The 26,943-nt window shown below is 43.7% G+C and overlaps 1 protein-coding gene across 2 annotated transcripts in view; it reads left to right on the forward strand.

Moving 5' to 3' along the window:
* Positions 1 to 26,943, forward strand: part of DAAM2 (dishevelled associated activator of morphogenesis 2) — a 266,918-nt gene that overhangs the window by 117,277 nt on the left and 122,698 nt on the right. For both annotated transcript variants that reach the window (XM_030557288.1, XM_030557289.1), the window contains one exon: positions 18,527 to 18,616. In XM_030557288.1, the coding sequence (XP_030413148.1) occupies positions 18,527 to 18,616 (90 nt within the window). The remainder of the gene's footprint in view (positions 1 to 18,526; positions 18,617 to 26,943) is intronic.

Here is a 26,943-nt window from a genome sequence, read left to right on the forward strand (position 1 = left end):
GTCCTAGCTGAGGGGAGCCAGACCACAAAGGGTTAGACTGTAGCTGCCAGATGTGATTCGTTTCCGTTGAAATCACTAGCCTATGTGATGGGCTGTTGATTCAGATTTTTGAAGCTGTTAGAGAGCAATACTTTGAAGGCAAAAGGCTCTTCTTGCTTGTGCTGTGTGGCTCACTCTCATCAGACACTTCCTCTTTCTTGTCTTATGGAGAAGTAAAAGTGAAAAGCTAGACATGGTGAGAGACTGCAATGGGAGTGCCATAGAGTGGCTGGCCCCTTTCACAGAGAGTGAGGTTCAGTGCACCTGTGACTGATTCTCTGTTGCCCAAATAGGTTTAAGGGAAGGCACCTGGTCCTTATAAAAAGGAAGCTGTGGCAGAGACTGCAGAAGAGCTGCAGCAAGCAGGGGGCTGTCGGGAGAGTTTGACACATCAGGAGGAGGAGGAGATTCCAGGCAGGTAGAGCTGGGGGAGATCAAATAAAAGCAGGGGATTGGGTTAATTTTATTGTGGGTATTTGAGTTTTGTTTGAAATTTCGATATTAGTTAGCCCAGATCCTGGGTTGCACAGAGGAGCGTGTGTGTGAAATCTGAGGGAATGAGGGAAACTGAAGCAGGGTGCTGCAAAGCCATGCCTGACCATGAGTGAGTGCTTGAGAGGTGAACTGCCCAGGTGTAGGTAGTCCGTTAAAAGCCTTGACCACTGATGTGCAGTAATTTTTGGTGAACCTATCCGACAGACTTACTCTTTTGAGCTTCTGGTCTTGCAGGGCCAGACTTTCAAAAGCATCTGCATCTGCTTAACTCATGCACAAAGCCTGATTCTCATGGGCAAGTCCTGATTTGAATGCACATTTCTATAAGTAAGCACAAATCAGGGTCTGTGCTTATGTTTCCAGGTCTTGGGTGTGGGGAAGCCAGCGGCCACAACATTACCCATGTGTTTGTGAAATTCCTGTTCACAGTTGTTAGTGCAAAGAGAAACCACATGAACGGATCACCTCACAGAATGTAGCCAGATCTCAGCTAGTGTAAATCAATATTATTTTACTGAAATCAACAGAGCTATGCTGACTTCCACCAGCTGAGGATCTGGCCCATGTGATGTTTTGTCTGTTCCATGGTGACTGGCTGCTACTGAATGCCCCAGGTATAAGGTATTTGCTATATTGCTTAAAGTTCTGGGTAGCATGCATACACTATGCTCATGAAATGTTTGGATACATTCCAGGTGGGATGCACCTGCTGTGCCTAGAGAATGTCCCAGATAGGACCCACTCACTGTGGCAAACATGTTTGAGGTGTAGGATGCCCCTGTTGTGCTGAGGGAAAGTGCTTCATCCATCCTAGCAATCCATTGTTTTCAATGGAATATTACTGAATTTCAGCAGCATGGGAGCAGGTGTGTAGACCAGCAAACAGAGGGTAGAGAACAGCGCAACTGGTAGAAATGCAAGCTTTGCTATGAGTTCCCATTGGTGTGACTTTCTCAGAACAGAGAGTGATGTACAAAGAAGCTGATTTGACATCTGTCCACTACTGAATGCCTGCAGGTTGTGTAGAAGATAGGATCTCTCCGCTATTGTTAGCGTTGGTACATTTGCTAAGAAATCATCCTTCCACAATGGCTTTAATACATTATCAACTGAGTCAAAAACGCTTGCATGATCTGACATAGCTGAAAGTGCACCTTATGGTAAGGGCTGCATTAGTTAGAGCGAGAAGTTCATATAAAGCTATACTGTGGCCTATTTCTTACTGCAGTGATGTTGATACAGTAAAAATTGTGCATCCCATTAGGACTCTAATTTGTGGCAAAGAAATCTTAAAATAAGACACTGAGAGTGCAGGATGGACATACTGGCTGGCACTGTCAGCCTACCATGCTTTCTTTTCCTCTTGCCTGGGTCTTTCAGCACCAGTTTGAGTACAAATCAAACAATCTCCTTGCTTCTTTTTGTTTTTTTTTATGAAGTTTCGCTATATATGAACTTATATTTCCATGCGGTTCCACTCCTTATAGTCTTGCTGACTTCAGATACCCATCTCAGCCCACCCCAATGGGAACAGAGCAGCACTGACAATACAACAGTATATTCTTTTGTCTGCTCTCTGATCTAGCTACCCTATGTATGGATATAGCAATTTATGCTGTCCCTAAAAGTATTTCTCTAATGTTTTATAGAGTTCAAAATAATGCGAGGCACCTCACAAATCAAGTAAGACCTGATCTCCACCTTCAGGAATTTGTAATCCAATTTCAGATATGATGCAATGAAAGAAGGTGACAAAAATAGGAAGAGGTTGGGGGGAAAGGACAGGGTAGCAGGAGGGTAATGGTTTTGGGGACCAGCTCAGGCAGGGCATTCCATGTGCAGGGGCATGCATGGAAGTGTTTGGGGTGGGGGGAGAAATGAACAAGCAGGGTATTGAGGCTGACTTTGTTAGTGGATTGGAGTGGGTGTGGAGTGACCTAGATAATTAGGGAGAGGAGGGGCAGAGTTTTGTAGGACTTCAGCTTTTTCTTTTTCAATGTGGTGCTGAAGGGATAGCAGGTGGATGGATCCAAAAGGGTGGCAGTGGTGTGGTCTGAATGATAGGCCAGTAAAAGGATCCTTGTAACCGTGGTTTTCATGAACTGGAGCGGGGCAATGTGGGGGTTGCAGTGACATGGGGAATGCTGAACATATGGATGAGTGTGTTTAGTTGTAAGAGTAGAAGGGAAAGGTCTGATCTTAATGCTGTAGAGGAAAAAGGGGCAGGATTTGATTGTGGCCAGGAGGCAAGAGGCGAGGGAGACGGAGACCATCAACTACTGTGGAGATGGGAACCATGTAGAACTTGGATCTAAGAACTCAGATTAGGAAGAGTCCAAGATGGTCCCAGGCAGAGATGTCAGAGAGGGACAAAGAAGCTAAAATGTGGGATTGGATGATGGCGTAAAGGCCATTCAGGCAGATTTGAGAGTCATCAGCATACAGGTGGTGGTCAAAGCTGTGGAAGTAGATGATATGTTGTAAATGGAGAAGAGGAATGAGTGGAACTTAGTGAGCTCCCGATGCGGGAGGAGAAGCCACCAAACGAGAAGTTGAAGTAGAGAGCAGAGAGGTAGGAGAGAATTTATTGAATCTGATTTGTTGAATCCACTCCCAGTTAATTAATCTACTACTCTTGCACTCTTTTCATCTCTGTCTGTCTGCCCATCTTGCTTAACAATGGAGATCAGAAAAGCTTATGGCCTGAGTGATATGCAATACAGTATTTATGTATACATGTCAGGTGGTGTAATTCTCTATAATACCGCAATATCTTTGGGTACTATCACATCTGGGGGAGAATGGGCAGTGTGCCATCTTTTTGGGGTAAGTGCCTGGTTGGTGCCTCCCTCTGTGATGGGTGGGGAAAAAGCTTTTGGTGTCGTCAGATGCAGCAAATCAGCAGCCATTCTGCTGCATTCTTCTGGAATCCAACTGGAAAATCCACCTGTGTTCTTGGTGCAGAAAGGGGAGAGCTGCTCTGTCTTCGGGGTATTTATGTCCAGGGAAAGGAAAGAGACTGATGCTTTCCACCTAAGGCTTGGCCACTCTCACGGAAGCCTATTTGCATTTTGTACTGACAGGTCTTTCAAACTTGTGCAGGGCTGGCAATAGGGGGTAGCAACCAGGGCAATTGCCCAGGGTTCCACGTGGCGGGGCTTGGGCTTCGGCTTCAGAAACATTGCAGAAAACCAATATGTGAGCTGGTGAGGGCCCACTCCTTAGTTTCTGCCCTGATTCTCAGCAAGTCTAACTCTGGCCCTGACCTTATGAGGAAGGGAATACTCATCAAGAGCGATGCTCTCCTCAGAGCTATGTGGTCTGAGCACAGACCTGAGAGCCAGGAACTCCTGAGTTCTCTTCCCAGCTCCGGCGCTGGCTCCCTCTAGGGCCTTGTGCAAGTCACTTCACTTAGGTGTCTCGGTATCCCCATCTATAAAATGAGGATAATGTTACATCAAGTTCTGACTGAGTCAAGGCACAAGCAGCTTATAGGCACAGTGAAACACACCTGATCAACTACTGTATTCTGAATCTCAGCAGCCAATCCCCATCACTGTCTCATATTCATAGATTTTGCTTTGCTCTCATTAGTAACAATTCTGATGAGTGTAAACTCTTGTGCAGACTGTAAACACTTTGACGTAAGGACCATCTTTGTTTTTTGTGTGTATAGAGCCTTACGCAATGGGGCACTGATCCCCATTCTGAGCCTCTAAGTGCAAATGTAATAAGAGCAACTCACATTTCTATAGCACCTTTTCATCCTTAGGACTCCCCAAACTCTTTGCTGACTATGTACAGAATCACTTACCAGAACTACAGGGCAGCCACCTCTGGGACAGTGTGTTTACCAATATGCAACAAAGTTATGTAACCATTTATTAAGTGGGGTGCTTCAGCTGAAACTGAAGAGGAATTTTGTGTAGGCAGAATGTCAATACCCAATTTGGAATTTGGCCAGGGATACCCCTGAGTCATGGAAAAAACTAGGGGATTTGTAATGGCCAAGAGAGGTCAGGCCTTAGTGTTACATCTCAACGTTGACAGCAACAGCTGGATGAATCTGTCAGTATGAAACTGTCGGCTCCCTCATCTACACTGCGATGAGTCTGTATTACAAATGTTTGATACAATAACAATGAAAAGTAATTACATTGAAGAAATGCACAGGATCCACAAGGCCAAATGCCCAACCCTCTCCTGTTCCTTTTCCCAAGTTTTATGAGGTTTCCTGTTAATCTTTAACAGGATTAAAGAAAAAAAAATCATTGGCTTGTGTTCTATTAGCTCAAATGATGTTGGTGCAGTACGTGTCATACTAGTTATCAGAGTTTTTGATCAGTGAGATACACAAGGGTGCGTGTGGCTAACTGCGCACAACCATCACACCTTCACCATAGTGTTTACGTAGGTGATCTAAAATGCACTTTTTGTTTTCAGTCAACATGCATCAGGCAATTAATGTATTTACCCTGGGAATAGTTCCCCAAGGAAGGTGGGGGAAGTGTCATTGTGTGGACCAATTAAAACTACTTTGCACTAATTACTAGGAAATATACCAGTTCTTCACTAATTCAGGGAAGAGATTGTAACACATTAAATGTGACTTAACAGGTCTCTATCCTTCAAAATCTGTGTGGAAAATTCTGTTCTCTGTTGCACCGATAAAAATCTAAAGTAAATTCACTGAACTAATTGAGTTAGAGAAGGATTGTGTTCCCATTAGTGCTGGTGTCAATCCAGAGTAATTATACTAAATTGAGAGGAATTAGGACCAGATTCTGATCTGTTACATTGTTGCAAATCTGGTGTAGCTGATTAGAATTGGTGCCAACTTCTGATTTCACTTATGCCTGTGTAAATGTGGAGTAACTCCTTTCATTTCCCTGAGGGATTAGAATTCCTTTGGGTTTCTTCCTGTGTGAGAGAACAAAGTTTGGCCCTATGATCCTGAGTTCCGAGAGCGCGTGCTGATGATTTAATTTCACTCTGGAAATCTTATTAGCCCTGTTTCTCCTACCCTTTTACATAATATTGTCTCAGAGAATTAAAGGTCAGCCAAGGCTTTGTCTTACGTGTGTGTGCCTCAGGAGATGCACACAAGGGGATAGAGCTGAGGGGGAAGGAGAAGGCAATACCCACACCCCTGGAAACACAGCCTGCCTTTCGCATGGGGCTCAAGCAGCAGTGATTCTTTTGCTGTGCCTTTCTCAGCCCACGTTCTGTGGGGCGAGCCACTGAGCTCTGTTGGAGCAGGAAGCGATCAAAGAGGTGTGTGCCTGTGTGCTTTGGCACAATCCGAGCTGTGAATTGCTCTAGCACAGGAATCGCCTCTGAACTCATTCATATTAAACAGAAGAGCAGAGACCTTAGGGGCTGGGGGTAGGGTGGGGAAGCCGGAAAGGTAGCAGTTGAAACCGCCGTTTCCTGATAACCTTTCTCACACCTAGCTTCCCAGGCAGAGTGTCATCTGAAGGGCTCTGGCCTGAAAAACAAACCTTGAGGGGAGAGGAGGAAGGGAAATGAGGGGAGGAGGAGGAAGGGTGGGGAAGGGTCACTTGTGCTGAAACAGCACATCTTGATGATGATGTTTAATATTAACGGTAACACCCAGCGGCTCCAATTTGAGAAGGGGCTTTGAAGTGATTGGTATGGTCCAAATATGGAGGTAAACATGGGCCTTTCCCCAAAGTACTTACAAACCAAGATTTTGAAAAACATACAAAAGAGAGGGGAGAGGGAGACAGTCAGTCTGTCCTGTCTGTCTGTCTGTCTGTCTCTCTCTCTCTGCAGTTGTATAAATTAATATTGACTGTCCTAGCTGCCCTTCAGCTGCCTGCCCTGGTTACCAGCTTGCTTCTTCTGTGTGGATTGAAGAGCCACAAAGGCAGGTGTCTAAAGTCTCTGGGTGAGGAGACCCCTTCAGCCTGTTGGAATGGACCTTGTTAATTGCATGTGCTAGGATACTGCTTTGAGAAGCAGGATCTGGGTGGGACCCAGCTTTTCTCTAGGAAATAAACAAGAGATTAACCAATGCTTAATGAGGGAGAAAGGAAGCAGCAGTAGAGCCCTGTGTGGGGGGGTACTGAGATTTCTCTTTGGCAGCAAACTGCTTTCTCCTTGGCAAGTGAGATCTCTGCTCTAGTCCTGAGCTTTGGGAATGGACAGCCAGTGCAGGTGGCAAGGAAGAAGAAAGACACCCAGGCCTGGATTCTCCTCTCATGTACACAAATTTCACACAAGTGTAACACTGTTGACTTAAATGAAGTTACTTCTGATTTTCACCGGTTGAAGTGAGAGGATAACCTGCCTCCCTAGCCAGGAGCCTTCCAGAGCAGTATTTGTTGCAAAGACCGGAAAGGAAATGGGAGGTGGGAAGAGAGGGAACCTACAGGCATCTGCATTTCAGAGTTACAGTGAGAGCCACACTAAAGTGTCTTATCTATGTCAACCCACTGATGGTGAGAGACTTAGATGTGCCCCTTCACACACCTGGTGTGTTGTGTGAACATATATGCCATATGCGCACACAACACATGCATGTACATGTAAGACATCACATTGTACATGTGTGCAGGCATGTACTATATGTAGTATGTGGATATTATGTGCATAGGGCTGACACAGATGCTCACGGCATACACATATGCACATTGTATGCATTTTAAAGGTATGGAAGACCAGATTTGCTTTGTTAATGAGCTCGCGAACACATATCCCATTGCTTTCAGGCAAACAAACAGAAAATATTGCTTCTTTCCCAGTCTCCTCCCACAAGTGAGTTATTTCATTGTACCTTAAAGAAGCTGCTGTCGATCACGAGGGTTTAAGATGAGGTGGAGGAGTCATTCACGTGGGTTACTGAAGCACTAAGACCGCACAGTACTTGCACATGTGGGAGATAGAATGTGCCTCCTGCACATGTGGAAAAGCAGGGATCCACACCTGTGTAGGTGACAGTGGTGTTGCCTGCTGAGTATGAACATCCACTAGGTAATACTTGTCAATTGTTTCCCTGCTGTGGAGCCTGGTGAATGGAATTTCTCTTGCATTATGTTGAGCTGACAACACCAGCCAGCTCGTGGAGTTGACTTAATCTCACTCAGTGAAAACTCAGTCGTCAATTTTCAACACATCCTGCCAGACGCTTTATGTTCCAAGCACGGATTTCTCTAGCACGCTGCTTCTGATTTTTCAGTGTGACAAACTAGATTGGACAAAGCACTGGAAAATACACTGTGGAGGAACAGTCCTATACTGTCCCCTGGAGATGGACAAAATGAGCGAATAAATCTTCCCTGTTTCTGACTTCTATATTTCATTGCGCGCTCTGGCAGGATCAGATCTGAAGAGGGATTATTTTATTCATCTCCTTCTGGATGGCTCTGAAGTGGCTTTCAGGATTGCTGACTGTGAGCCTTTGATGGGGCTTCTCTCACTCTCTTTCTCCTCAGCAGGGAGAAGTGCAGAGAGAATGTGAAAGCCATCAGTGTAACCCATTTTTAGTTTGCCAAGATGGGGCTGGCACAGAGAATAGGGGCTGAAAAAATAAAGGTTCCTGGGATTTTCTCATGCCAAATTGTAGCTGTCAGGCAATATAAATCACATGTTAGCAATGTGGTCTCGCTCGGTTCACTTGTTAACACCATAACAGCTATACTGGGTTGGATCTTGTATTGGAAAGGATCACACTATGCTGCTGACAACCTCTCCCTCATCTCTGCCGCTTTTCCTCCCTCCCAAAGACACAAGGGCTTTTTATCTGGTTTGGCTTGGGTTGCATTTCAGCATTGCTTACCCTCTTCCCCCCACCTCCCCAGCTCAAACCCTCTCTTGGCTCCTCATGGTACTGGGGCCAAAGGACACTGGATTGGATCCTATGATGTGTTAAAATCCATGTTTGTCTTTTACAAAATGAAATAAACCCAATGTGTGAAGCAAATTTTTGGTCAGGACCAAGGCTCTGCTGTCCCATTTGGGAATGTCAGAGGCTTGGAATTTTTATTGGTCCCTCTAATTATGTGATGAGAAATCTACATGTTAACAACTCTGGAGTGCTGTGGAATTGGGATCCCAGTGCAAAGCATTTGATACATCCATTGCAGGCCCATCCTACTCAGCCAAGGATGGCAGTGGGAGAGAGGTCAGAAGAGGGAGTTACACTGATCTTTGTAACTAAGATAAATTTGGTGCTTGTGAAATGGGAAAGACAGAGGATGGCAAAGAGTGTGTGTGTGAGAGAGCCTGTTTTCTGTGTGGGACAGAGATAAGGGGACAATGAGAGAGGAGGGGTAGAGGGAAATGAAAAGGCATGTGTGTGTATGAGACAGGAATGGGGTAGGAAGTGTGAATGAGAGGGTGTGCACATCGGGAGGGTTCATTTTAAGTAAAATGCACACACAGGCAGAAAGTCACAATGTGAATGTCAACAAACCACTGGCCCCAGATTTGTTTGCAATAAAGGTGGAGGTAATTGTCCAAATGGAAGGACCCTGAAGTAAGGAGACCTTACAGAGCACTGTGAGCATAGTAACATAATTAAGCAAATTCATCCCTAGTTTCTCTTAGTTGCATGTTCTAATTAGAATGCAGCCCATGGAAAAGTGCCAAATGAGGCTGGAGTGACCAGCAAGAGAGAAGTTTTACAGAATTTAAAAAACAAAGTCCCTATTACTAGTATGGAAATATTGTGAAAGGGAGAGGCATTCATCTGCTTCAGGGCACCAGCCACTCTGTAGCTCAGGTAGTTAGGAACAAACATGCTGGGGGCAGCTTATTCCAAAACGTTCTGCTGCAGGGTTTCTGTGCTTTCCTCTGAAGCTTTTGACATTGATCACTGTTGGAGAAAGGATACTGGATCAGATGAACCACTGCTCTGATCCAGTATGGCAATCTCTAGCTTCCTGTTTTGAATTTATCAAAAAAGAGTAAGAATTGAATTCTCAGTTCAGCTATGCCAACCTACACCCTCAGAGAATTTGGCCCCATGATGTTTGCTGTGCAACTTCTCAGAGATTAAGGGCTGGTTGTCCTTTTGCTAGATGAACACCCAGGTCATCTTAAGCACTGACTAAAATATAACAAAACTATGCTCAGATTGGAAAAGAAACACTGGCAATCATTTCTGGTTGTGAGTGGGTTCGTAAGTATGTTTGCACGCTGAAATCAGCTGAGGCAGAAACAAGACCATAAACCTTTGTAAGCTGTCTTACAGAAACTATTGGGCAAAGTACCACCAACACTTCAGAGAATGATCATGACATTGCAAAGGTGAAATACAGACCTGGAAAGGAGCTGCTTCTAGCAGGAATGCTTTCAAGAGCACCTCTGAACAGGGGAAGCCAGGAGCTGCAGGAAGAGGAGGTTGAAATACATACAACATTACTACCCATTTCTGAAGCAAAATCTGACAAGCTCAAATGAGAAACACAAAATGACCCAACTTACAAGAACTTGAGGAAGAATTAGATGGATAGCCAGCAGAAAAAGTCCAGATATCATCTCACATAAAAGCATATTAGGACTGTAGAGATGAACTTACTGCCTGTGGGTACGTCTACACTATGGGATTATTCCGATTTTACATAAACCGGTTTTATAAAACAGATTGTATAAAGTCGAGTGCACGCGGCCACACTAAGCACATTAATTCGGTGGTGTGCGGCCATGGTCCGAGTCTAGCGTCGATTTCCGGAGCATTGCACTGTGGGTAGCTATTCCCGCAGTCTTCCCCGCCCCTTAGAATTCTGGGTTGAAAGCCCAGTGGCTGATGGGGCAAAAATCATTGTCGCGGGTGGTTCTGGGTAAATGTCGTCAGTCATTCCTTCCTCCAGGAAAGCAACGGCAGACAATCATTTCGCGCCCTTTTTCCCTGGATTGCCCTGGCAGACGCCATAGCATGGCAACAATGGAGCCCGTTAAGCTTTTTTTTTTTTTTTTTTTTTTTTTTTTACAGTCACCGTATGTGTACTGGATGCCGCTGACAGAGGCGATACTCCAGCGCTACACAGCAGTATTCATTTGCTTTTGCATGATAGCAGAGATGGTTACCAGTCTTTCTGTACTGTCTGCTGCCAGTGTAAATTGGCAATGAGATGACGGTTATCTGTCTTTCTATACTGTCTGCTGCTATCATGGGTGCCAATGGCTGAGATCAGCCGGGGGCGCAAAAGCAAAACTGGGAATGACTCCCCGAGTCAATCCCTCCTTTATGGTTCCTAAAAATAGTCAGTCCTGCCTAGAATATGGGGCAAGTGTACTAGAGAACCAGTGTATCAGAGAGCACAGCTGCTCCGTGTCAGATCCTGCAGAAATGATGAGCTACATAAGTAGCAAAGAACTTGATTTAAAAAAGAGCCCTACCGTGCTGAAGGGATTCCACACACAGTATTGTTAGAATGTCCCAACACACCTCGCAGGAGTTTATTAGGATCACTGTTTCAGAGTATATGAAATTCTGCCCACCTTAATCCTGCAGTTCTAATTGAATGAATTATTCTTCCTGTCCTAAAAAGCACTGATGGCCAGAGTTAGTGGGCCCTACGATGTTCCACCCGGAGGTGGCTACATTTTAGAAATGGATGAAGGGGTCCCTAAACACAGTCCTTAATATACAGCCAGATTCTTCAAGATAACCATTGGGCACTTTAATTTTCTCCCACATTATTTTTTCTGTATTAATTTAATGTAACACTTTTCCAGAGAGGTGCTACCTTTTATTGACGAGAGATTCCCTTTTGTTCTGCTTGTGCTGGACTTTAAATGATATCGTCATAAAACAATGGCGGCCGAACACCAGATCCAGCTCTCACAATTTGTTGACTGTTGCCAAATCATGGGGCATAGTATGGTTTTTAATCCCACAAAAAACTGTTTTATGTTCCTTGCCCATTCCTCCTCTTCTCTCCTGCTTGTTTTCCTGGGTTGCAGCCATTTTGAATGCAGGCCATCTTCCTCTGGCCCAGAGAACTGGACTGGAAATATTTGAACCTCAAATCCATCTCCAATAGATTTTAATGTATCATCAAAATTCAGTCTGTTTGTAAAAAGGCCCACATAAAAGGAAATTAACTGAACGTATCCACCCTCAGTAAGTAAAATAATAATTTAAAAAAAATGGAAAACTGAATGCAATGTAAGGAATAGTAACTGGGCGCTTTTTTTTAACATCTCCCTGAGGCTGTCCTGGCAAATGTCTCTCTAATCTGTATTTCACTGGAGCACTTGCAGCTTGAAGTGCTTTTGAGAGCCAGGCAGCTGAGCTGTGTTGTATTGTACAGGAGCCTGTTGGCATAAATCTCTGGAACCAAGCCCTCCATCCAAGACATGGAAGAAGAGTTACTACATTTCTGTAGAGAAATCACCACAACAGATAGAAGAGGGTTTTTTCCCTCCCTCTTTGTTCCAACAGAACCTCTCTTCTTCCCCCACATGCTCCCTGGGCATCCAGGCATGAGGACTTCCTCACCTAGCTCTGTTCCTGTTCTAGATGATGCTATTCAAGGTCCCTACTACTTCTGCACTCTCCCACCGCCTCCTTTTTTGGTTCCTTTTCCCCTGTAGTGGGTGGTCACTGCACTCACACTAGAGTCAGCAGTCTCACTCGGTGACTAATTCCACTCTGAAAACAGGCTAGTGTGATGTGTTTACAAGCACATCAGATATAACCTTTCAAAATCTCTTCAGAGTCTGAGGTGCTTGTTACCTGAGGTGTCTCTTTCCATGAGAATTTCATATTGGAACAGTGTCTTATCTCTGGGTCAGATACTGTGCTTTCCTCTGCAGTCATAGAAGTCCTTCACCCTGCCACTGCAGAAAAGGGTGGAGAAAGAAAGGATTTGAGAACCTTTAGAGAACAACATGTGCTTCAACATGAGGGGCTTTTGAGTGGCTGGACAATGGGGGGAAGGTAAGCAAAGCTGATATATCCATGATTATGCAATTTCAGTTGGCTTTCCTCCCTCACTGAAGGAGAGAACAGCTGCCACAAGAGTGACTGCACACTGTGTTGAAGGTCGATGAGTGGCTTCACTGCTGCTCTGCATCCAGTAGGGGAGGTTTTCCTCCTCCACTATGGAGGTGTCCCCACTTGCAACCTTGCCATTTGGGCTGTGAGCCTGTAATCTAGGATTTGTCCTTCTGACAATGATCAATGCTGCTTGTTTCAGAGGAAGGAGTAGTCCACCCTCTCTAACTGCTGTTCAATGGAAGCAGATTCCTTCCTGATCTTCAATTTGTGAGCAAGTTATGTCCTGAAGCATGAAGATTGTAGCTAGGGCAATGACTCTTGCTATTTGCTTTCTTTCTTAGGTTGCAGTGGGGAGGGCTGCCTGCATGTGCATGCTTTTGTCCATTGCATCATCTACCATCCCATTATCTACCTTGTCTGTAAGGAAGCTCATGCTATTAGGATGCAAATGGTAGAATGCTAGATGGGGCAAAGACAGCAGCATGCACCTTGGCCAGGAGGTCAGACTAGATGACCATAATGGTCCCTTGAGGCCTTATAATATATGAATCTTTGCCTGATGCACGCAACACCCACGAAAGCAACTTCCAGAACTGGCAAGTTACAGCATCATGCCCTTAGGGTGTGTTCACTTAATGAGTATTCTGATGTCATGTTTGTCTTGTCTTTTACTGGTTGAGTGTGCTGTCATTCAGTATGGTATTGGGGGGAGCGTCTGTGAAAACCACGTAGAACTAGCTATCTCTCAACTTGCTCTTGTACATGAATTAAGCTTCATAACAGAGCTCCTACTGTTTATCTTATTAGCCTTCAGTTTCTCACAATGATTTTCTTCTTAGGACTTAGCTAAGACTGGCCAGCTCACTTCACGTGTGAATTGCAGCCCCAGCAACTCTTCTTCCAAACCTGGAAACTCTGATTTCCTCGCTGACCCTCCCACTCGTCCCACACACTTGACCTCCAACAGCATTCCTTTGCTGGTCTTACGACCTTACATGTAGTTTCTCTCTCCCTCTCCACCCAAGAATATGACTCTGGTTGCTGCTTATAGAACTCCTTGTCTCGCTTGGCTGCCCCCTTGGTTGGAAACTCACCCTAAACATTTCCACATGACTTGTGCTCTTCATGCACAGCTAACTTTTTTTTTTTTGTTCTTTAAACATTTTTGAAAAGAATAAAAATCCCCCAGCTTATTCTACCTTCTGCTGCTGGCAGTGACCTAGCCTTGTTACTGTTTGCATTTCTTTTGTACCTTTCTGCAGCTGAAGTCTCTGTGGACCTTTAAATCTGTCAGCAGCTACTACCAGGCTCAGTATGCAATTTAGCTCACTGTTTTCACAAGTTTCCCAGCCCTGAAGGCTTTCCAAATGAGCCATTGTGGGGCTGAATTAAAGAGGTATTGTCCCTGCATTGGGCAAGCTTAGCATGGGTGCTGCATTTACAATTCTATTAGCCTCACAATGTCATCTTGTTATAGGACTCCTGAACACTTTCTCCTTCAAATATATATATTACACACATGCGCACACACACACACACACAAATCTGGCTGAAGCTTTGTTTGAAACTGTAAGGCAGGAATGGATGGTCTTTGTACCACACACGTGCGCTCTCTTGCTCTTGGTCAAGCATACACCTCTGCCACTTGTCTTATAGGATCAGCACAGCTGGACTAAACAAAGCAAAATATGTTGGTGTGCTCTTTGGAATATTATTTATATCCCACCAGAACCTATGGACTTCAACTGAGATTGGAGCCCCATTTTGCGAAGTGCTTAACGTACACAGTAAAAGACAGTCCCTGCCCTGAAGAGTTTGCCATCTAAATAGCCTGGGAAAAGGGGAGTATTATCATCCCCTTGCAGAAGAGGAACTGAGGCACAGATCAAGTGGCATGGCCAGAGTCCCACTGGAAACCTGGGTTGGAACTAGGAATTGAACTTCTGAATCCAGTGTAGTTTACTAATGACAAAGTAATCTTTTCTCTCACAAAAATACTGTGCCAAACTTGCTGCTCTCATCAACAGATGAAGATATTTGCCCAGTTACACCAATGGTGAATTTGGCTCTTTTTGGAATATGTTGGTTTTTCCAAACATGAGGTGTTCCTTTTGTCTTTTGGTGGGAACTGGATGGTGCAGGGGAGTGGTAGTGGCAGATGGATCCTTTTGCTCTAGGTTGCTAGTTCAAAACCGGCCTAAAAATCACTGGTAGCAGTGGTTTCCCCAGGAATTGAAAGGGTGGGGGGGTGTTCGAATTTACAGGGGGGGTGTCAGGTCCAATGATATATAAAAGAGAGATGAATATAGTAAGTGTTTTGTTAGGATTATGCAAATTTAACATAAGGAAAATGCAAGTTACACCAAAACACATTAACAGATCTAGATTTCTTAAAAAAAAAAAAAATTAAAAAAAATGTATTTAATTTAAGTTGACTTTTGAAAAGTAAGCCATCATGGGATAAGAGGGCAGTCCTCTCATGGATCAGTAACTGGTTAAAAGATGGGAAACAAAGGGTAGGAGTAAATTATCAGTTTTCCGAATGGAGAGAGATAAATAGTGGTATCCTTGAGGGGTCAGTACTGGGACCAGTACTATTCCACATATTCATCTGGAAAAATGGATAAACAGTGAGGTGGCAAAATTTGCAGATGATACAAAACTATTCAAGATAATTAAGTCCCAGGCAGACTGCGAAGAGCTACAAAGGGATCTCACAAAACTGGGTGACTGGGCAACAAAATGGCAAATTAAATTCAATGTTGATAAATGCAAAGTAATGCACATGGGAAAGCAATCTCAATTATACATACAAAATGATGGCATCTGAATTAGCTGTTAACACTCATGAAAGAGATCTTGGAGTCATTGTAGATAGTTCTCTGAAAACATCCACTCAATGTGCAGCAGCAGTCACAAAAGCAAACAATATTGGGAATCATTAAGAAAGGGATAGATAATAAGACAGAAAATATCACATTGCCTCTATATAAATCCATGGTGCGTGTACACCTTGAATAGTGTGTGCAGATCTGGTCACCCATCCTAAAAATATATATATTGGAATTGGAAAAGGTACAGAGATGGGCAACTAAAATGATCAGGGGTATGAAACAGGAGGAGAGATTAAAATGACTGGGAATTTTCAGCTTAGAAAAGAGATGACTAATGGGGATATGATAGAGGTCTACAAAATCTTGACTGGTGTGAAGAAAGTGAATAAGGAAATTTTATTTAATCCTTCACATAACAGAAGAACTAGCAGTCACCCAATGAAATTAATAGGCAGCAGGTTTTAAAAAAAAACAAAAGGAAGGACTTCTTCACACAATATAAAGTCAACCCAGGGAACTCTTTGCCAGAGGATGCTGTGAAGACCAAAACTATAACAGGATTATAAAAAGAACTAGATAAATTCCTGGAGAACAGGTCCATCTGTGGCTATTAGCCAGGATGGAGAGGGATGCAATACCATGCTCTGAGTGTCCCTAGCCTGTTTGCCAGAAGCTGGGAATGGGCAACAGGGGATGGTCACTTGATGATTACCTGTTCTGTTCATTCCCTCTGAAGCACCTGGCCTTGACCACAGCTGTAAGACAGGGTACTGAGTTATATGGACTATTGGTCTAACCCAGTCTGACCATTCTTATGTAAAAATTAATTATAATAATAAAAATGTTTGGTACAGAAACTCCCCAATATAATGACCTCCCAAGATAGCAACAATGTGAGATAACCTTGGCAAATAATGCATTTTTAAAATCTTGGCCTACTAGGAAACATGTATATAAGTTTCCATTCCCAGTCACAAATCTAGCATTCTGGAGCAAAGTGACTAAAATATAGTCCAACAAACAAATGTTTAACATGCCCCTCACTTTTCCCTCCACCCCACTCCACTCACTTGGTCAGTGGAGACTCAGAGTTCAGAGGTGCTTTCACGTGAGTACACCTTCCAGGTGGGGGACAAGAAGGCACTTTGCTTGTTCCTCCAGCTGCTCGCTGTTCGCTCTGGCCGTGTCTGTTTGTTGTGCCACCGTTCACTCCACCACTCTGTCACCTTCGGCTGCCACCTGCCACTGTGACCTCTGCGAGTTGGTCTCTTGAGGTTCCACCAGCTCTCAGTGATTTCAGCTGAGCTCTCAATGCAGGAACCTTGCTCGCTGCTAGTGCAGTCTGGTTGTCTCTTACACAAAAACACTGTCCCCACAACAGGACTAAGCACTTAGACCTGATTGTCAGTGATTTCAGCTGCAGTGGTCACTTAACAGAACAAAAGACTATCTATGGAGCCTAATCAGCTCTGTCTTTAAACAGCGGAGAGGGACAGGTCCCCACCCTCTCTCTAGATGTCTTCAAATCCTCACAGGCTACAGTTCTACTGCCCTTTACTCATACAATAAGAACAACATTTCATCCCCCATATCCCCCACATTCAAGTGGTTTGTAACCCAACCCCAGCCAAAATCTATCACTTGGACAACACAGCTCTGTTTGCTGGATACCTAGGTAGATTAGGTGTGAATGTAAGGGGCCGTTGCTACGCGCGGCTCATGAGACGCCTAATGGTCTCAGACACGATTCGATGGTCTAGAGACATTTACACAGAGCACATCACCGGCCACCGCCAATACCGAGTGTGAGCCGGTGTGACTCTGTGAACCCACGAAGGGGAGGAAACTTGTGGATCTCCCCTGCTGGACTTTATCCCCTGAACCCACCGAACCGAACTTCACCTTGTGAAGGTCATCCTATCCCCATTACCCAGCCCGCTTATCTTTACCCATGACTGTCTGTAACCTGTATATATGAGCGATGTACCGCCACTGCTTACTGACTGTATCTTGAGCTCACCCACTGTACACCCTGCATTGGGAACATGGCAGACTGTATATGCTATGTGCCGTTCAATACCAAACTACTAGCATCCCCCTATGCTCTGCATGCTACCCCCGATGATCAATAACTGACTTTTCAAACCCTCTGTATCGTTTATTTTTAAACATTTTCTAATAAACTTTTAATCTGGTCCTAAAGCTTTTCCCCGCAGCCCCAGCTCATCACTAGCTGTCAGGGAGAGCTCATTTAGACTTTGCTTAGAAATCATCATTTGAAATTATTAGGTTGGCCAACATCACCGAAATGAATGCACTGGCATCATAAAAAACAGCTGTATAAGGAAGCAAGGAAGCTAGTTTATGTTCATACTTTTCAAATCTATTATACTTTATCAGATACACATTTTATCATACACTGTATAAGCTTTTAAAGTGTGTATTAATGTTTCAGTTTAAATTCAGATTTCCAAACAGTCACTGAATTGGTATGTAACTAGCTCACAAAACTGGGGGGAGGGTGTTGGGGAAATTCAGGGGGGATGTACACCCCCCCAGGGGGGTGCACCCCCCGGGGTGGTGTAGGGAAATCACTGACTGGTAGTCTGGAATAGCTGGCAGTCTCTGGGGTTGTTCTGTTGGGGGTTGGTGCAGGTCAGTCTTGAAGTGTATTGGCAGGGCTGAGCTGGTGCTGTGCAGGATCCAGTTTGGTATTTTGGGCCTGGAAGGAGGTGCATTGACTCTCTATATAGACTTCTCAGAGAAAGTTTAGTGTCTGACTTGTTTTAACCAGAGCAATGAAGTTTTTTCACTTCAACACTTTCATGACGCATCACCTTATATCAGAACGTGTCACTTCTTATTCATCAAATACAATGATTGCTCCCACCCAAGTGAGCACAGGTGTAACGATAATTCACAAGGGAAGTTAGACACTGTGGTTGCTCGTCACCTCCCTGGGTCTGTTCTGCTCTAACTGGGGGAACCTGTAGCAGAATACGTGAACTTAATCAGTGGTGAAGGGGATGCAGGCAATACAAATCTCTATAGAGATCAGTCGTTACAGGGAGACACTTGGTCCTCTGCTTCTTTAAATGAGGGTTTGGGGCATGCTTGATGCATGTTCTTTCCACAGTATTGACAGGTATCAGTGCAGCTGACTGTGTGTTTCATTTAACAATCTCAGGATGAACTGGATCTCACGGATAAGAACAGAGAGGCTATGTTTGCACTCCCGCCAGAGAAGAAGTGGCAGATTTACTGCAGCAAAAAGAAGGTATTATCTTTTGATTGATTTAAGTAGCTAAATAATAAAGTGTGTGTGTGAGGGGGGGAGAGTTTACTGATCTAGATCTACACAGAATATGTGGTGGAGTGGTATAAAGGCTTTATTGACATGAGTTTGGGACAGTTTTCTTATGAGTAGTGAAAGCACAGGTGATTTATGAAGGGCATCCAGAACCAGTTAAAGCCTTTATGCCCCCCACACCATCTTTAATTTTTGCATATGCCATGTATGTTACAGGAAAAAACTGATTTTTGAAGTGTGTTTATGGAATTTTAAAAATCTTCTATTACTTTAGTTACCATGAATCTAATCATAGAAGGCTCAGAGCAGAAAATACATTTTTAGGAACCTCTAAAGATATCTTTATATATATGTAATTATGTTGTTGCTGTAAAGTTTGCTATCTCAGGGCCCTCCAGACCAAGTAGAAGGCGGTGTATATCCCATTTGACAGAGATCAGTTCATGTGAGTTTCAAGGGGTTACTTCCTCATTCAAATAAACAGGAAGGTTTTGAAATTGCTGTCAGAGAGAGACTAAAAGGATAAGGACTTATAGCTTATACCTACATTAATTTCCACAGGCTCCTGTCACTAGAAAAATAGGGGGTTGGGAGACATGGCTGGATTTTTTTTTTTTTCACCTTTTGGGAAACCTCTGAGAGACTTCCAGGAGTAGAGCACTGGATATTATTGTTGGTCCCCAAGAAATAAAGAAGCATTTCCCTGATGATCTAGCACATGTTGGTTAAAGAGAAATGACTGGAAAAAGCAGCTTTGGTTTGTGTTACTACTTAAGCTTGTTTTAGTCTCACCAGGAGATCTTAGATTTTTGTCTTCTGGAGGTTGGTCCACAAGAGGATAACATTCTGATTATATCTGACAATAGAGTGGCCTCAAACACTAGACTCATGCTTTTAGCACTGAAGAGTCCAGATTCAAAGTCTGCAGATGACTCAATTGAGATCATATTTGCCCTGCTGTTGCCTGCAACGTATTTTTTTCTGTGAATGCATTGACGGCTTCAGTACCTGAGGTTATCAATCTGGACTCTTTTTTTTTTCTTGGCACAAAAATTACAATGGAATTAAAAAAAAAAACAAAAAAAAAACTCAAACCAAAAAAGATGTTTTGCATATGGGCAGCTCTCAGCTGACACCTACCACCTAGGAAAAGTTGTTGATGATGAATAGTGTATTAGTATCTGAATGCTAGCAGTAATCCATGAAGTACCAAAGAAGCTCTTCGGCTCTGAGAATTCCATACACCTATTCTGTTCGGTGGCTTGCATTATCCATCCTGCTGGTGCATAGAACTTGCACGTGGAGAGAAGGTGTAGGCTTCTGTGATTAATGTCTGCCTTACGTTTTTGCTGGCAGACTCATCTGGCTTTCTCAGCTCTAGTGGGAGAGGATCTATTTGTAGTCATCTTAGAGCACCACACATTCCATCTCCTGGACCAGGCAGCCTTGGCAGGAAGTTGCAGACTTTAATGTATTTAATATGTTGGTTGGATTCACTACGTTACACATTTTTTTTAAGGCAGTAGATTTGATATGAGAATTCTGAAGACCTCTGGAATTAAAGGGGCCGCACACTGGAAAATCTTTATACTGCACGTACAGGGCAATATCACTTATCCAAACTCTAGGTATCTGAAATGCCCTGTTAACTGAAACAAGGTCCTGATGCCAGGTGTCCTTTAATTACATTGTAAATACTCTCAATTATCTGATGTTCTTTGCTTTTCCATCCATGGCCCTCCTGTCTCTCCCTAAGGACAGTCAGAATATCAATGCTGATCTCTATCTTCCTCTCTCTGGCTGTCTGTATCTAATCTAATCTGTCTATCCTACAATGACAAAAGTTTGCCAGTACGGAGAAAAAGAAGTTGAAAATTCTTTGTGGGAAAGACAATCTAATATTAGACATGAAGCACTCAATTCTCTAATGAAAAGCATCCTGTCAGGAACTCAGGATATGCCCTCCAAGGGAGGTCTCACCCTGCAAGGTGCTGAGCGCTCTCCATTCCCATTAGTTTCATTTAAATCAAGGTGGAGTGTTTTAGGTATTGTGACAGCCTGACAGAGATGCTCTCAGAATTGGCCTATGTTATGCAGAAGGTCAGACTAGATAATCACAGTGGTCCCTTCTGGCCTTGGAATCTCTGAATCAGGAGTTGAGGGCATTCGACACCTTGGAGGAGGAGTGAGCGGTCAGTTCTGAGTAGGTTGTGTACTCTGAAATTTAAGTGTTAAGAAGTAAAAATTGAGGGGACTGTTCACATACATTAATCCAAGATGCCATTTCCAGTCTAAGATGAATGGAAGGTCAAAGCTCCCAAATTTGCCTCAAAGCCTGGGACCCGCTGACTGTCTTACGTAAACAAATGCCCTTTACAAAAATGTGGCTCATGCATCACTAGAGGCACTTTGTTAATTTGTCTTGACAATTGTAGTTTATGTTTAATTATTTATGGTGATGTTTGCTAAGGTGCTCGTGAAAGGTCATTGCAGTACACTCAGACCTCATTACAGCCGGTCTTTCATGTCATATCATTGTTGAGAAATGAGGAAAGGCAAACTTAAAAAAAGGTAGGCCTGAGCCAAACCTCACCAACCCATGTACTGCAGGGCTTGAAGACATTCAAATCTGGATCCAAATATTTTGGCTTTGGAGCTGGTCTCTTATTTCAGATAACTGCCAATTAGCAAATTTCTATAACTACTAACCCCACTCCGGCTATCATGGTCCTTTTGAAATTAGGACCTCTAGTAGTACTAAATGCTGATCCTCCATCCCTTGCAGAGGCAGCACCAGCGCACCAAGCGCGTGCCTGGGGCAGCAAGCCACGGGGGGCAGCCTGCTAGTCTCAGTGAAGGCGGCAGTCAGGCTGCCTTCGCTGGCATGCCTGTGGGAGGTCCACCGGTCCTGCGGTTTCAGTGGTAATTCGGCGGTGGGTATGTCAAAGGTGCGGGACCAGCGGACTGCCCACAGGCATGCCACCGAATCCACATTGCCAGTGTACTGCCAGCAGGCATGCTGCCAAAAGCCGCCTGACTGCCGTGCTTGTGGCGACAAAAACATAGAGCTGCCCATGACCCCTTGAGCTAAAGGAGTAGAACCTCTAGTCAACTCTTATACTCTGTTGTGGACCTACTACTGGAGGTAGGCAAAAACCCACTCGACCCTGGCATGAAACATTTGCATCTTTCTCATGCCTTTGTATCCACTCCTTCAGAGCGTTATGTGGTGATCGATACAGAGCTGATGCTAATGCACAGGACTGTCTTCCTTTGTATTGGAATGAATCATGATTCAGTCTCTCTTGAAGTTCTTCTGACCCAAATACCAAACTCTTGCCTTAGGTCCACATGCTCTGTCTCTCTTTCCTGTGAACAGCCACTGTGGTCAAAGGGGGATGTATGTATTGACCGATTGCATTTTATGATACCCTCAACCCATTCATATAGCATATGCTGCCTTTGTTCATTATGTGCATCTCATCTGCACATCAGTGGAAGTCGGGGCTGCTGTAAGACTACTGACCCAATTCTGTAATCCCTATACATATAAAACGCACACCCCTGCTGAATTTCCTGGGAATTACTTGTTCGCAGGAACTACAGATCAGGCTCTGTACAGTGCATTCAGGTTATATTTTAAGCAGTAAACTTTCTGCAATGCTTAGAAAAATGTTAGTATTAATTTTTTTTCAGGTTTTAGAATATTTTATTTGCATATTAAAAAAATTGTTCATTCCAATAATTAAAATTATTTGAATAAAAAAGGGCACTCGATTAACTGCATTTTACAGTTTGCAGGACTGTGGTACAGCTTTGCAGGACTGTGGTACAGCTTTGCATTTATTTGTGTGGTGTTGCTTCACCAGAAGAGCTATGTGCACATGTTTGGTTGAAAAAGTTATTAATTTTAAAAAGTCATTGGTTAAATTATTTGACTGTTACTTGGCCAGCTCTTATTAGGATTCTATAAGGGCCAGACGGTGTGAACTGCTGAGAAACTTCAACTCATACTGATTTAGAACATTCTGCACCTCACACAATCAGGTTTTAATGTGCCAGTAATATCCTAGTGCCTTCTGCACAGTCTCAATAACACAAGGCTCTTAGACTTCTTATTGCTAGATACACAAGTGAGGTTGTTTTCCTTTCATGGCCCTTGCTGCCTCTAGAGAGTAATTTGTAAAGCTTCAACTAACCAAATTTCAGTGGAAGGTGAGTATATTTTGGGCACTTGGGTGGATTTTTTTTTCCTTTTCATTTTTTGCTTTGAACTAGAATAAAAAGCAAATCTGTTTCTCAAAGCAACAAGTATGTTAAACTCTCCTTGGCTGGCTGACTAGGTAGGGCTGTGTTCTTGTTTGTTTGACTTTTTTGTGATAAAGGCGGGTTCTTGGATGAAGCAAAAGTGTCAGGAAGACGACTTATCCTGGAGTAACTCCTGTGACTTCAAGAGACTCGTTTGTGATTTATACCAGAGCAGGTGAGGAGTGAGGAGAGAATCAGGGCATGAGTGTTGAAGAATTAGCCAGTCCAGTCTAGCTCTGCCAAAGGAGGCACTCATTTCTGAGGGAGCCTGCAGCACTTTTAATCCTCCGAGTGGTGACACTTCCCATATTGATACCTAATCATCTAGAGATGGGGGAGCCATTCTTCAGTGACAAAGGGATGACTGAGAAGCCACCTGAAAAAGCTGCCAAGGAGGCATTCTGTGAAACCATGCTGTGCCTGCCAAAAACATAGTGCTTGAGAGAGAGCAGAATTTGCTCATGACTGCACTGTTCATGGATCATTTATTCCTGCCATCTGTCCATTACTGATTCAGTGAGGGTGACTTTTTTTTAACCTTACTGCTATCCTGCATGTATATGAAATGATGTAGTCTAGTAGAGTGAGCCTGAGACTAGGAGAAAAGAGCCTATTGACTCTAAACTTGGTCCTGCCATTGATTTACTGCATAGAACTGATCAAGTCACTTCAAGTCCCTATGTCTCATTTTCCCCATCTATAAAGTGGAGATAATGATGCCCACCTAACCTCACTGAATAATTCATTGTACAGTTCTCTTCCGTAAATTGCTGTATAAGGGCTAAGCACCACTAATTCTTAGTTGTATATATAAACATTGAATGTTCTGAGAGAAACTTCACCTATAGTACAACTAGTCAATATCATGGAAACGTCCTGTTTTCCCCTCTACAATATGCAAACCTTGTCCAAAGACTATAGAGGTATTTTGCAGCAGAGTCCGCAGATATTTTCAAATCTCAGTATTGCTGCTCAGCCTGTCTGGTGTAAAAGTCCATCATCCTGGGGTGTTAATTTGGGAAGGGATCCTGCAATGAGCTGTGTGCTCTTTGCTGACTGTTAGGAAAGAAAGGCATTTAGTGCCTCACAGGGTCAGACCTTTAGTTTTAAACAGTATTTGCTGCTGGCTTTTTATAGCCTTTCAGTGCAGTGTCGCAAAGAGTCCCAGTCTGTACCCATGCCGTCTGTCTAACGTTAATGAAGAGAATGTCTAAATGTTTAAAAAGAGTTTCTCTTACCACTCGAGCTTTGCCCTTGTAGTTTGTGTTGTCAGCAGAAATCCTCCATAAAAATGCAGCATGATATTGTGCAGCTGGATGTAGAGCTAGAGGCTTCTGTCCTCCGCCCCCACATCCAGGCTCAGATCCATCCTTAGTCTCATCTCTAGCCGGAGTCCCAAATCCAACTCCAACCCCAGTCCAAACTGCAATCACTGCTCTAAACCAAGCCCCAGCCTACATACATAGAGTATTTTGTCCTGGGCTATGCATGTGTCATGGTATTTTATTTTCTTGTGTCTGCTGGTGAAATTGGAGCTGTATTTGCAGCTTTTGACATATGTAGGTAAGAGTGGAGAAAAATGACGTTAATGAAATCCGTCCTCCTTAGTCCTTAGGTGAAACCTGGTGAACTGATGGATCCAGCATGTTGTGTTTGCACCCTGATTGGCTGATGCGGAGAAACCAGATAGAATATTACTTGTATTCATTTCTCAGTTTAAAAGTGAGCTGAAAGGCTGTTTCTTCTCAGACTCTGAGGTCTTGTCTCCATGTTTCTCTTGCTACAGCTGATCTCATCGCTGATGTTTAAGGCAGAGTAGGGAGCTTTATGTTAGCTACACCACTGTTTGCAGCAAGGGAAAGTGTTCATTTCCTTTAGATCCCTCCCTCAAACATCTCTCTTCCATGAGGACACTGAAAGGAAACTCTATAGAAGCAGAGAGAGAGATACTAGGCCTTCATCTGGTCTCATGTAGGGACAGAACACACCAGATGAAAGTCTCACCATTGTCTTGTCTGAATGTGGGTTTTTGCTTTAGTTTTTCTTTGTCTGATTCGGATTATGAATCCCTTGGGTCAGGAGCCAGGGCTTCCTTTACATTTGTACAGTGCCAAGCACATGGTCAGTGCATAACCAGTCATGGTGGCTTTCAGTTACATTGTTTTCAACTCTCTTTTGAAGAGTTCATTTGAAAGTCTGTTCATAGAACCTATTACCTGCTTAGGATCTGAAACATTTTTTTTATTGTGGATTTATATTTGTAAGGGGTATTTAATCTCCCCTCTAAGCGTATGTCTACACTACAGTGTAAACCTAGGGTTTGAACTCAGACTGTAGCCTAACTCCCTTCTGTCTACACAGATTACACTAACCCAGATCCCAGGACCCCATGGGGGTGGAGGGTCAAAGACGGAGGCAAGCCAGGACCCAGGGTTCAAGCCCTATTGCTTTGCAGTGTAAATGCAGCACCATTGGACTTGTACTAAGGGAGTCCGCCAAAAGTATCCCACAATTCCAGGGGTTGCCTTTCTTTGTCCTCTTGACAGTCAAGGTTGGTGGACCTCACGTTGTCTCAAACTGTGTCATGAACAAAGGGCTAGAGTGGCCACATTTTGGGAGGGCACTAGGAAATCTGAGATATGAGTGGCTGGACTCAGGCATCATAATGCAGTGTAGGTGCTGAAGTCCCAGGTTGGAACCTCTGGTTCAACAATTCCTACACTAGGGTTACAGATTGGTGTAGATGCTCAAGCATCTAATGAGCCCAGAGTCTGCTAACTCAAGTTCTACTAACCCTGGACTTATACTGAGGTGTAGACATACTCTAATGCCCTTCTTTAACTTTGTTCTTCAGCACTCAGTATCTGGTGCAATTCTAATGAGTATCTGATATGGTACAATACTTGAGAAGCACTTTATTAGGAACCCCAGTTAAGCAGAGCTTGATGAAAGTGCAATCGCTTTCTCTTAATTATGAATATTGTGCCTTTTAAGGAGATGGAGCTACCTTTCTCCAACTAACAGGAGGCTCTAAATGCAGAGTAACACTGCTGATAAGGCAAGAGCTACTGGTAGTTGGTTGATAATGCCCCAACTGAGAGTCAGGGGAGCTGGTTGAGCGTGTGCAAGTATAACACACTGGCTAAGTGAATATGATGTCTTGTCAGCGGCTGATCCACACATCAGATACGAGCCTCTTACATGTGTCTGGTCAAGTTAGTTACTGCTTTAGCTGAAGTAGTTTGGGCTTATGTTTTGGTGCAAAAGGTGCCAGGTTGTCTCCCCACTGATTCTTCCTAAATTTGTTACAGAGGCTTAATGCTTCAATCTTGTAAGCTTTTTTTGTTTGTTTGTTTGTTTTTTAAATAGGAATGAAACATGGAGCCATAGGCCAGACTAGGGAAGAAACTGCTTGTAGGCAGGACCCCAGAAGCCCCACCTAGAATTCTGGCAAGAGTGAATCTCTGTGTTTATGTAGCTCTTGTATTCACCCTAGCTGGGATTCATCCATCATCTCCTGAACCATCACAAGGAGATCTCCTTAAAACAGACTGCAACTTCTAGTTCCCCTTAATTCTCCTCCAAGTGCCTGGCATCTGCAGTCACTGTCAGCCAGAATGGTGCATTGCTTCTTCAGTTTAGGAGACTGACTGACTGAAAACCAAGTCTGAAATGCAGAATTTCACAAAATAGGGTTCTCTGAAAGTAATCTTGCATTTCAGTTACTGTTGTTCAAAGAAATCTCAAGGTACTGGCAAGTCACCAAAGGGAAGCTGTTGCCCTTTGGAAACAGCTGCATTCTTTAGCTGGAAGTTTTCAGAATGCCAACATCCTTAGAGTTAACTTGCTATTTTCCTGCTGGTATCTGCTGCTTTTCCCCTAAACAGAATGATTTAATACTCAGTTACCTGGGATGATTTGTTAGCCCAGTACTGTTCCAGAGCCACACCAGTCTCTCTAATCTAGAAATCACTACATGGCCTCCA

Source organism: Gopherus evgoodei, chromosome 3, assembly GCF_007399415.2.
Source record: "Gopherus evgoodei ecotype Sinaloan lineage chromosome 3, rGopEvg1_v1.p, whole genome shotgun sequence".
NCBI classification, from domain to species: domain Eukaryota; kingdom Metazoa; phylum Chordata; order Testudines; family Testudinidae; genus Gopherus; species Gopherus evgoodei.